Source organism: Sinocyclocheilus anshuiensis, unplaced genomic scaffold (assembly GCF_001515605.1).
Source record: "Sinocyclocheilus anshuiensis isolate Anshui unplaced genomic scaffold, SAMN03320099.WGS_v1.1 scaffold746, whole genome shotgun sequence".
Taxonomy (NCBI): domain Eukaryota; kingdom Metazoa; phylum Chordata; class Actinopteri; order Cypriniformes; family Cyprinidae; genus Sinocyclocheilus; species Sinocyclocheilus anshuiensis.
The window spans coordinates 584,687-596,713 of record NW_015544173.1 but is presented as its reverse complement, the minus strand read 5'-3'; the positions used below and the strand labels follow the sequence as shown (position 1 = coordinate 596,713).

Here is a 12,027-nt window from a genome sequence, read left to right as displayed (position 1 = left end):
TGTATATGTGTGTATATATGTATACGCGTATGTATATATTTATCAGTCTGGCGAGTAAACAAAAAAATGTACTAGCCAATGGCGATTCAATTGCCAAGGTGTTCGTAGAGGGCTGATCTGGTATCACTCGTTTTTCATGAATTGACCTACATCTCCTGAATGCAACATGGAAACTTAATGTAGTATTGCTATATTATAATTTGTATAAATGTTTAAAATCCTTTTTGTAGGTCAAATGAACAATTATAGCATACCAATCAACAACTGCTTGTTTTTGTGCAGCAGGAGCAGTTTTATGTGTTATTAATGTACAAAACCATAAAAGCTGCGTAAGCTTTTGCACGGATAATGTTTATTAAAGTGTTTACTTGGTTGTAGTTTCAGTTCTGCAAAACATTGTTCAGAGTTTAAACAACAGACACAATTTTGAGCTGCAAAAGAAAGCTTAACACTCATCTAAAATTGACCTCTGTGTCTGAAATGTAAATGTTGTTGCTGTAACCTGTTTTTGTCAAATATTTAAAATAGACTTTATTTTGTGTGTTCATGTGCAGAATGTGGATGATGATGCCAGTATTCACGATAAACTGCTGTGGGCCATTCACATGAGTGGGCTGGACGATCTGCTTAAGTTTCTGGCATGTGCTCCGAGTGAACAGCAATGGAGCTTCCACATCCTGGAAATCATCTCCCTCATGTTTCGAGATCAGGTGACATATTTAAATAATATTTGGTACACAGAGTCTTTGCTCTTTAAAAGAGTAGTTCACACAACAATTAAAATTCTATCATCAGCTGCTTGCCCTGATGCTATTCTAGATAGTTTTCTTCTGCAGAAAATATCTCTGCTCTGTTGGTCCATGCAATGCAAGCTCCAAAAAGGCAGCTGAAATACATATGGCTCCAGTAGCTTCTGAAGCGATCTAATTGTAACTCCTTTTTCGGTGTATTCTTTAGGCACAATGGGCCTCATTCATGAAACTTGCGTAAATATATAAGTAAATTCAGAGTAATTTGTGCGTAAAACAGACCTTCCCAAAAACTCTCTTCCGGATTCACAAACACTTCGTAAACATCAGATTTGATAGTTAAACGTGTATGTTAATGAATTCCAATCATTCGGAAATGGGGCAAGCGTGCATGCTCATTCACAATTACCGTAATCCCCTCCCATGAATTCCGACTGACATCATATTATGAAACGAAAATAAGGATTTCAACATGTCCTCTCAAAAGCGAACGAAAAAGAAAAAAGAATAAAAAAATAAATAAAAAACACTGTTATCGGAAGTGCATTCAAAACGCAGCATTTTATTTTCAAGTGTACATAGTGGAGTATCAGGTCTTAAAGAAAAGTACTTGAATGCAGCAAATGACACTCCTTGGTCTCCCCTTACCCTTATGTAAAAAATAAATAATGAAATATATTTACAGACATACAATTTGTGTCTTTCGTTTCTTTCTTGTTACAATGCACACCTTGACGGTAAACCAAATTTTTGAACTGCTTCTGAGAAGAAGTGGTAAGCTGTTGATGCCTGGTTGTTATTTGCTGCATTCAAGTACATAACCTGAAAATACAAAGAACATACAAACCAATTTGGGATTTACAATTATGTACACATACAATTATTTAATGGACAAGCATATACGGGTGAACTACAGTTCATTTGAGTTATAGCAACAAGTTGTCTATTAGTTTTATTTTATTTGTATTTTGCGAAGTTAATATAACCCATTTTTGTATGAAAAAATCAAATATAACAATTTTGGTAGATTTACCATGCTAATAACTGTGGAAACGTGCCATTACAATCTATACAAAGGGTTTATGTCGTGTTTTATCTTTGTAACATCACAAGATTGCAATCACTAGTAAACGGAAGAATTTATGATAATAAACTTTCTGCTAAAGATCTATTCTATTGACAAAGCATGCAATGAATTTTCATTAAAACAGCCATGTTATATTTATTAAAAAAATAAATAAATAAATGACCATTTACATGCATCTAGTCCATTAATAAAGCCATGTCTCAGGTCACATGTGAATTATGGATCACCTTTTTACAGGCGTCCAATCACAGCTGACTTCCGGAAAAGGGGAAGTAACCAATGGCGTTTGAGATGGACCTTTTTCACATTTCCGGGTTTCTCAGCAGCGGAAGTCGTCATAGTTGGGTTAACTTGAAGAGAATGAATGGGAGAGTACCACAAATATATGTTTTGCATTCCCATTTGCACAAATAGCAAAAGAAAAACTCCACTATAGTGTTTTCATGACTTTCAATAAAAGGAAAAAAATTGAGAGAGACTGATAACGGCAGTCAGAAGAGATTTCAAATTTACCGTCCCTCCCATAGCCACTGCGTTAGAAACACCCTCGCATTAGCGTTAACTGTTTTTTTTGTATCAGAAGAGATTTCAAATTTACCGTCCCTCCCATAGCCACTGCGTTAGAAACACCCTCGCATTAGCTTTAACTGTTTTTTTTGTAATTTGATGCAAAGGTGATATAATACAAAGAATAGTGTTATAAATGTACATAAATTTAAAAAAAAATACAAATATGAAAAATTTTTGAGGATTTACGCTGATGACTGTTAAACGCGTCATCACAGTCTTGTGAAAAGGGTCCATTACAATTAAAACAGCAAGTCCCGCCCCACGACTGCCAAAAATAAGTGTTTGCGCGAGCAAAAGCAAGCAGGTGAAAAAATACGGAGCGCGAGAATGAGGGGCATGATCACGCGCGTGCAACAAGACATATCCTTGCTCGCAAGGGCTTGTATTGCGCGCACAGGTGATGTGATGCGCGCAAGTGTTTAAAAAGAGCTCACAGGCTCCCGTTTCCTCACGCGTGGATCTTTTATCCTCTCGTGGAAGCATTTTACCGTGCGCGTAAACATAACGGGTTATGCGCAACAGACTTCCGTATTCTGTTAACCGGGTCTCGTCGCTTCCGGTTCAAGCATTTTGCATATGCTTAGTTAAATATGAAGCAGTTTTACTCAAGATGCCTTCAAAGTAGATACCAATGATGATCATAACCAATGTCCATCACATATGCGGACTGATATCTAAAAGTTTTTTTTATTTTTATTCTTTTCACATTTAGATATAAAAATGTAATAAAACGTTAACAAAAACAGCTAGCTAGTTTAACTGATTATCTTAAAAGTCCATAGATATCACTATTATTTAATACGGCTGTTAACACGTTCTCCGACAAGCGGAAGCAATGAGACCTGTTTTCCGGGTTTGGTCAGGTGATGTTCGACATATACCCTACTGGTGCACTCGGTTCTTTTTGGCATTGATTTGCCGGCATACATGAATCTCAAAATTTATGTCAGAACAGCTTTATGAACGATTTACACAAAAAAAATTTCTGCTCGTGTTTCATGAATGAGGCCCAATGATTTCAAACGACACTTTCTAAGGTTTGTCTCGTGCAGATGGTGCTAGGAAGTGTAATCAAGCTTCAGAAATCATGATCACCAAAGAAACTTGCTAATGCCAAGTATTTTAGTGAACGTCTTTAATTTTTTTTAGGAAAGGTTGGTGACCATTCACTTGCATTTTATGGACCTACAGAGCTGAAATATTATTCTAAAAATGTTTGTTTGCCAAAGAAAGTCAGTAATAAAGTCATCTGTGTTGCATGAGAGTGAATAAATGTGCATTTTTGGGTGAACTGTTCCTTTACAATTGCATGTTCAATACATTTTAGAGAATTACAAAACATTCAGGAAACATGGATCTTTTCATCTGATAATCAGCTGTATGTTGTTTTTGACATGACTCTTGCAGACTTCTGAGCTTTTGGTGAATGCAGGACAGATGCGTTCAGCCCAGGAGAAACAGAAAGACATGCAGGAGCTGGAGTTACTGAGACAGAAAGAGCTGGCAGAAAAACGCAGCCGCACGCTATTGAGAGGTGCCAGGTGAGAGAATGTAATCATATTGGGCATAGATCATGATGGTGGATTAATTTATGTATCAGTTGCTATTGTTTTTTTTTAAAGGTTTATTTAGCAGCCATGCTTTAAAGTGTCATGAAACACTAAACAACTTTATTTATTTGCTTGCATTTTTCTTTTTTACTGAAACATCAGGCATAATGAGCAAGATGAGAAAGTATGTCAATATGTTAATGTGTTCCATTTGTATATATTCTTTAACAGGGTGTATTCTTTGAATGATTTTGAGAGTTGCCTCTTTAATTTTATTACATTTTATTATCTATTCACTATAATCAGTAAGGTCTAACACCAGCCGAATATTAGATATATGTCCTTCATAAACTCAGACTTACTTCATCTGTAATTTGATGAAGTCCCTTGTTTAGTCGTCCAGCAACCACTATATAGCTAATTTTTATTTATTTATTTTTTGCATCATTCAGAGATATCATCTTGAAAAGCTTTCATCAGTCATTATCAGGGGATTTGATCTCTTTTATTTTTGCAATACCTAATTTTATTTCATTTAATGTTATTTCTGCATCACATAAAATTCGGTTTTAGCAAATCAATGATTGTTGCTTGTTCTTTACTGGGTTTCCACGGGTCCTTAAAATGTTTTAAATGTAGTTGTATCAAATTTAAGGCCATAAAAAGTCTTAAATGGTACAAGTCTTAATTATGATTTCAAGAGGTCATAAATTTGAGGACAGAATGACTAGAATTGCGATATAGCTTTATTATTAAACTTCATAAGGCTATGATTTCATAAAATAAACGAGCACTACACGTTTTAAAAAAGATACGTTCCATTCGACCGAAAGTAGACTGCGAAGTGGACTTCACGGACTATTCAGCCATCTTAAGTGAGATTCCAATCCGAAGGGAGCAAACATTCAGTTCGTAGGGCACTGAAAAAGGCATAGGGAATAAGGAAATATCTATACATCACTTCACAGGAAGTGGACAGGGAAGATCACCCAACTGTCATTGCGCACCGCGTCACCAATCAGAACTAATGATGGAGCAGAGCATTTGCATATTGTATTGTATGAATAGGTGAAACCGGCTGAGGCTGTCATTTTTTATTTTACCTCAAGAGTGTTTACTAGGAGGCTGCGTGTGGGAAAGAAAGTGCACAAGATGAGACCACTACATTGTTAATAGTCAATTATATCTGCAATAGTCATACAAGTATAAAAAACATACATTTTGACTATTTAGTGGATACATATTTGTATATGTATTTAAATTTGAAAGTAAAAAAAATTACTATTTATGTATGTTATATAGACTTGTGCCGGTATTCGGTAATGCGATACATCACGGTAATGAATATGCACGGTATTGTTATCGTGGGCTCTTCTAAATACCATGAATAATTATATATTACAAGTTATTCAGAATTTTGAATGCATTTTAAGAATACTTTTCCCATCAACTGGTCAAAATGCACAACACCGCTGTATGCTGCCTGAAAGATGCTTGCACACTCTGATGTAAATAAGCGCAAACACACCGTATACCGTGATAAAAGCATTAGCAATTAATCGCAACATGTAAATTTGATACCGGCATATCCCTAATGTTATATCATAATCTGCATGACCCCGTCATTGCCTTTCTTTTATGATGTTCCAGGGCTTTCTTTCCAAATGAGCGATTATTGTCAGCGAAGTTCACTTAAACAAATGCTTAAACAGGTGCTTAGGGATTAGGGAGCAGTGAACACTGCGTAGGGATCCTGTCAGTCGAAACGCACCTAAAGTCAGGTGCTGCTGCTTTGTGTACAACCGTTACCAGGGAAACTGCTATATTTCTGGCGTTCAGAAAGCGACACCTGCTGGCAGAGAATGAATATGCATTTTTCAATAAGCCCCTCTGCTGTTTTTGTTCAGACCAGTGTGAAAATCGACCCATATTTATGTACAGCAAGACGCACAGTTGTAAATGTGAACTGGTAGATCGACAAGAAGATAATGCATTATAAAAATCTAAACAATTAAGACAGTAAAATATATTTATATGTTATTTAATGAATATAATAATTGATTGATAATTGCTTAAATTAATATTATAATTGATACTTTTGACTCGTCCATTTTCTTAAAAATGGTTCAAAGGCTGAAATGGGAAGTTAATCATTTTATAAAACTTTGTTTTTGTGAAAACCTGTATCTGAACTGTAAATCATTCTTTTGACAGTCATTTTAGAGTTGAATATGTTACCATAGACATTGCCCTACCTCGCTTATTTGGTATTAATTTTATTTGTGCACTATGCAGGTCTTAAAGCTCTTAAATTTGAGCTTAAAAATCCTGCAGATTCTCTGCTTTAACAGATTAAGTTATCAGTGTCTGGTTTGACTGGTGTAAGGCTTGGCATAAAATGTAGCCACAGATTTAGATATATCTTTAAAATTTTCATGAATTAATATCTATTTTAAGCTTTAAAACAGAATTAGATAAAAGTAAAAATAATAAAAGTATTGAGTTCTTTCCCCCCTTTTCTAACCATCTCCTTTATCTAAAAAATAATTCCTTTGCTTTCTATGGAAGCCTGCTTTCGGCACGGAATAAAACATAAAAAAGGTAATTGCGACTTATCTCACAGTTCTGACTTTTTTCTCACAATTTCGAGTTTGCATCTCACAATTCTGACTTCTTTCTCACAATTCCTGGATATAAACTCACAATTGCAAGTTATAAAGTCAGAATTGTATAACATATAACAATAAACTTGCAATTCTGACTTTTTTCTCTGAATTGCGAGTTTATATGTCTCAATTCTGACTAATTTTCTCAGCGTTGTGAGATACAAACTTGCAATTGTGAGTTATAAAGTGCAATTCTGAGGGGGGAAAAACTCTTCTTACAATTGCAATTGTGTGTTATAAAACGTGATAAAAATATCAGAATTGTGAGATAAAAAGTTGCAGTTACCATTTTTATTTCTTATTCAGGTGTTGAAACGGGCTTCCATAGCTTTCTTTTCATATAATTTTTCCAGGTCTAATTGTAGTATATGTAACTTGATGTAAGATATGTAAAATTGATGGATCAGTTGAGACTTTTTTTAATCTTTCCATTAACGTGTCTGATATAAAGAAATTGTCAATTCTTGATTGTTTGGATCTATCCTTGTTATACTATGTAAATTTTTGTCAGGATTTTTAAATCTCCAATCATCTATGACATTAAGATCCAAACCTAATCTACTAATAATTGGAAATGTGAAATTTGGTCCTGCAGTTATTGGATATTGGTCTATTGGTACATTAGGGACTAAATAAAAATCTCTTACAAGGATAATTTTAATATCCTGAAAAAAAAAAAACTCCTTAATTAAGAACCTATTATCATGTTTACTATTAAATCTTTATTAATAATAAAATTCAAATTAGACATTTTTCAAGTGCATTAGCTTTAATTCAATTCAAGTTTATTTGTATAGCGCTTTTCACGATGCAAATCGTTGCAAAGCAACTTTACAGCAAATTAAGTTTCTACAATATTTAGTAGTAGCTTATTAGTGGTTACTAGTGGTCGACCGATATATCGGCCGATATTTGGCATTTTTTTCAAATATCGGCAGATAAGTTTTTCTGTTTGGCCGATGCGTTCGAGACGGGGCTTTTATTTTGACGGCGCTGAGAGCTGCAGCGCCTGAGCACACAGTGCTCACATTCTCCCTTTTGTTCGCTGTCGTCGTTAACAGTTTTGTCTAATACGGATAGAAGTCTGTCTAATAATCTGACAGAACTGTTAAACAAAGGAATTAAAATGTATACAAAAAGTATTATAACGATTGTTTTTATATTACTAGTAATAGAAAGGCAAACGTTATAATACTTGCTCGTTTGCCGTCAGCTTTCAGCAAATACGCATTTACATAATTTAAACAAATCTTTGAATGACTAATAAACATCTAATTTCAAAAACCTTGCCAACTTAGTCGGATCCAGTTGTGAGATTTTGTGAAGTGTTCAAGTCAAGTCACCTTTATTTATATAGCGCTTTTAACAATACAGATTGTGTCAAAGCAACTGTACAGCATTAATTAGGAAAATATTGTCAATAATGCAAAATGATAATAGTAAACACTCAATTTTCAATTAAAGGCAGTTCATCATTGAATTCAGTGATGTCATCATCCAGCTCAGTTCAGTTTAAATAGTGTCTGTGCAATCAACTGCAATCAAGTGTGCATGTGGCCTGCATGATCGCGTGTTGTCTGCGTGACTTTCAATCTGTGCAAACTGAATGCTTTAAACATTAAATTCGTGATTTCAAATTATGCTGCACTTTATGCATTTGACCACTTTCATATTCATGTCATTTTCACTGTGTGCTGTATGTAAAATGAGTGTTACCTTGGCTTTATTTGAAAAAATATGATTCCCAATGCACACAAACTTCCCAGAATACTGAGTGCTCTGTTGGTTACAGTTTACTTCCTTTTTAATTATGTTTTTATTAAATATTTATTTACGAGAAATACTTTGTCATCTAAAGTATAAGTATGTTTATTTTACTAATTAATTTTTTAATCCATTTTCAAATGATTTCAAATTTCTTAAATATTAATTAAAATAAATACAATTATATCGGCCACCCTGCTTTCCAAGATATCGGCATCGGCTGTCAAAAAAGCAATATTGGTCGACCACTAGTGGTTACTGTCAGTTAATGTACATATAAAAGAAATGTACGGAAAAATCAATTAAAGACGTAATCAAACAGACGATGAACACTATTAACAGCAGTTATTATATGATGCAATTTAACTTATAGCAAAATTTGGTAGTTCTGTATGTTGTTTCATGGTTTGCATCATCTGAGGTCCTCTGAGGGGTTGGCATCATCTCTTCTCAGGTGTTCTGGATCCAGACTGAAGCTTGTGTAAATCCCAGTTACCATGGGATGTCAATCCTGTGGCAAAAACAGAGAAACCAATAGAGACATAATTATAGCTGCTGTTCCAACCAAGCAAAATTTATTAGTTTAACCTGTTAACCTGCACGCCCCATTTTGGGACTCACAGCTGAAAATGACCTACCTAACTTAAAATGGGAACAGTTCCTGACAACAGTGTGCTACACACAATTTTGGTGTCTTTGGAAATCCAAAGATCCATCATCCATCATCCAGAGTTGTTGATGCTCAAAAAGATATACTTCGCCATCTTGGCAGCGCATCACCGTGCGTCACTCCCGGATAATCGAAAATGGGCAAAGAGGCGGGAGCAGGTTGCTGAATCCACGCCCACCTAGCTCGATGGTGGTGACAGCAGCGGCAATCCACCTGTCACTCAAGTGGCCACGCCCTTAATTATGCAGAAATTTAAGGCTTAATATAATTTAAACGGATGAGTTATAAAAAAATTCACCCCCCTCACAGTTGTCATCAAGGGCAAAATTAGTTATATAGACCAAAATCATTTTTTGAACCAGGCTGTAAACATGTTTTTTTCTGCTGTAAAGTTGGGCATTTTAACATGCCTTGAATACCTCGAGTAACTCGAATACAAAAAATCATAGAGGCAAATTAATTATTATTCGTTTAGTCCATTTACTGTAACTACACACGGAGCACCGTGTTTCCCCACGGATCATTATTACTAACTCACAACCCGATAAATGCTGGACCAGACCATAGACTGTATAAAAACAGGGACCAGACTTAAAAAAAGCGCTGGACATATTTAAGACTGTAAATCAATATGGTGGCTAGTTATAATGTCCCTACGTTAGCTATGTTTTGTGAAAGACTAAACACCTTTGTGCATAAAAATACCACAGAAAGAAAGTTAGTCAATATCACACGAAGAGTGCCAGTTTTCACCACAAAAATCAGCATGATTGCAAATGTGATTTTATTCAACAGTTCAATAAACAAGAAGGTAATATTATGAGACTTACGTTTTTGACACTATATTGCCTGTTTTTGCTTTATTTTGCCAACAAAAAAATTCCAAACACAGCCATAGCGCTGTTTTGCGTCTCTGTGCAACATGACGGCGTTTCGTTCCTGAATGAATCAACTTTACAAAGCTCATCGGTCTGAAAAAGCGAGGTGTGCTGTGATTGGCCAGCTATCTAATGCGTTGTGATTGGCCGAATACCTCAAGCGTGAGACGAAAATGTTACGCCCCTCACATACTGTTGATGATGCCGTGTCAGGCCGGAGCGATGATTCAAAAACATGAAAACCCATTATAAACGAGACATTCGTTGCATCCAGTGGGAACATAATTATGGGTCACCATACTTGGCCACATGTCGCGTCCCTTTCTCTTTCTTTCATAATTATGGATTATAATGACTTACACTTTTTACGCGTTGCGTTGCATCGCATCGCGCCGCGTAAACATAAAACCATGTCTGCATTTGTGATCGGAGCAGTTGTTGCTGCTAAGGGTGGCCCAACCAGTTATTAGGTTTAGGGGGCAAACACTTTTTCACACAGGGCCATGTAGTTTTGGATTTTGTTTTCCCTTAATAATAAAAACCTTCATTTAAAAGCTGCATGTTGTGTTCACTTGTGTTACCTTTTACTAGTGTTTAAAGTGTGACAAACATGCAAAAAAATAAGAAATCAGGAAGGGGGCCAACACTTTTTCACACCACTGTACATTAAATGGGTTTAGTTTTCACGGTTATTAATGTATGCAATTTCAGCAATAAACATTTAAATTTTTCTAAAAAGAAAACAAATTAGTTCATTTTAAGAGATCTATCTTATTATCTCTTGTATATTTAGTATTGCTCTTTAATAAAGAAAAAGTACTTCTTATCCGATTACTCGATTAATCGATGGAATAATCTGTAGAATACTCTATTACTAAAATAATTGATAGCTACAGCCCTAGTCACGAGAGAGAGCCAGAATTAAAATAAACAATATTCCGTGTATCTTTGACTTTTTTTGTGGATGGCCTCATTCTGTTTGTGACACTGTATGCTACAAAACCATGTTTCTTTTTACTACCAAGATGCAGTTTTTTTGAGCGTAAGTTATTCCATAACGGATACAAACAATAACTGTCCCCGAAGAAATGAGATGTAAACAAAGGAATTACCATCCATATTACAACGTTATTTCTTCGTTGGCCTAAAAGTGCTCTATGGGATGTTGTTCAGTGGGCTCTTACCTTTCTAACTAAACCGGGATTTACAGCTGTGGATGCGTTTATGACTCGTTATTACGATGAATCTGGTATGTACTGCGTTTTGATTATGCATGTTTTGATGTGTACTGCTTACACAAATTTAGCAAATACATTCTTTATAAGCTTTCCATTGAAAAACAGTGATCTATCGTCGATGCTTGAGGCTTAGACCTTTAGAATGATATATAGTTTGTCAAGATTAATTATGTCCCTTTTCATTTAATCTATTCGTAAACATTGACACATGCAAACAAAGAGCGTTCAGTACGCCGGCGTCCAGGTGCGGGTTAACAGGTTAACCCAAGCTAAAGAATAAAATGTGCATTTGAATAGATATAACTGCAGTACAAGATTGAGATGCATTATTTGAATGCTTGGCCAAAGAGATGTGTCTTTAATCTAGATTTAAACAGAGAGAGTGTGTCTGAACCCAGAACGTTATCAGGAAGGCTATTTCAGAGTTTGGGAGCCAAATGCGAAAAAGCTCTACCTCCTTGCTAGCTATAGCTGGACATACTGTTTTTCCACGCAATTCTAAAAACTTCCAAGTTAGTGTTTCTCCATTTGCGCTCAAGACTACGAGTTTCTTTCTTGAGAGAATGGGTATTACTGTTGTACAATGGTGCAGTACGTTTTTCTCTAACCTTTTTCAATTTGATGGGGGCAACAGCTTCTAATGTATTAGTGAAGATAGTGCCCATGTTTCTAGTAATTTCGTCTAGTTCATGTGTATTTATGGGTACACGGAGCAGTTGAGATATATCAGGCAGGTTATTTGTGAATCTGTCTTTGGTGGCTGGAACCGTTCTGCCCGGACGATAACGCGGAGCCATATAGATGTATGTGTAATAGCATAACCTCTCATAATTCCTCATTAATTATTTTCTGATG

At 35.5% G+C, this 12,027-nt stretch overlaps 1 protein-coding gene across 1 annotated transcript in view; it reads left to right on the top strand.

The window, feature by feature from the left end:
- Positions 1 to 554: 554 nt before the first annotated feature.
- The window catches only part of timeless (timeless circadian clock), a gene marked incomplete at its 5' end in the record, with an annotated part of 71,144 nt that continues 59,671 nt past the window's right edge, over positions 555 to 12,027 (top strand). Inside the window, 2 exons of the mRNA XM_016496158.1 lie at positions 555 to 710; positions 3,814 to 3,947. Coding sequence (XP_016351644.1) covers positions 555 to 710; positions 3,814 to 3,947 — 290 coding nt within the window. The remainder of the gene's footprint in view (positions 711 to 3,813; positions 3,948 to 12,027) is intronic.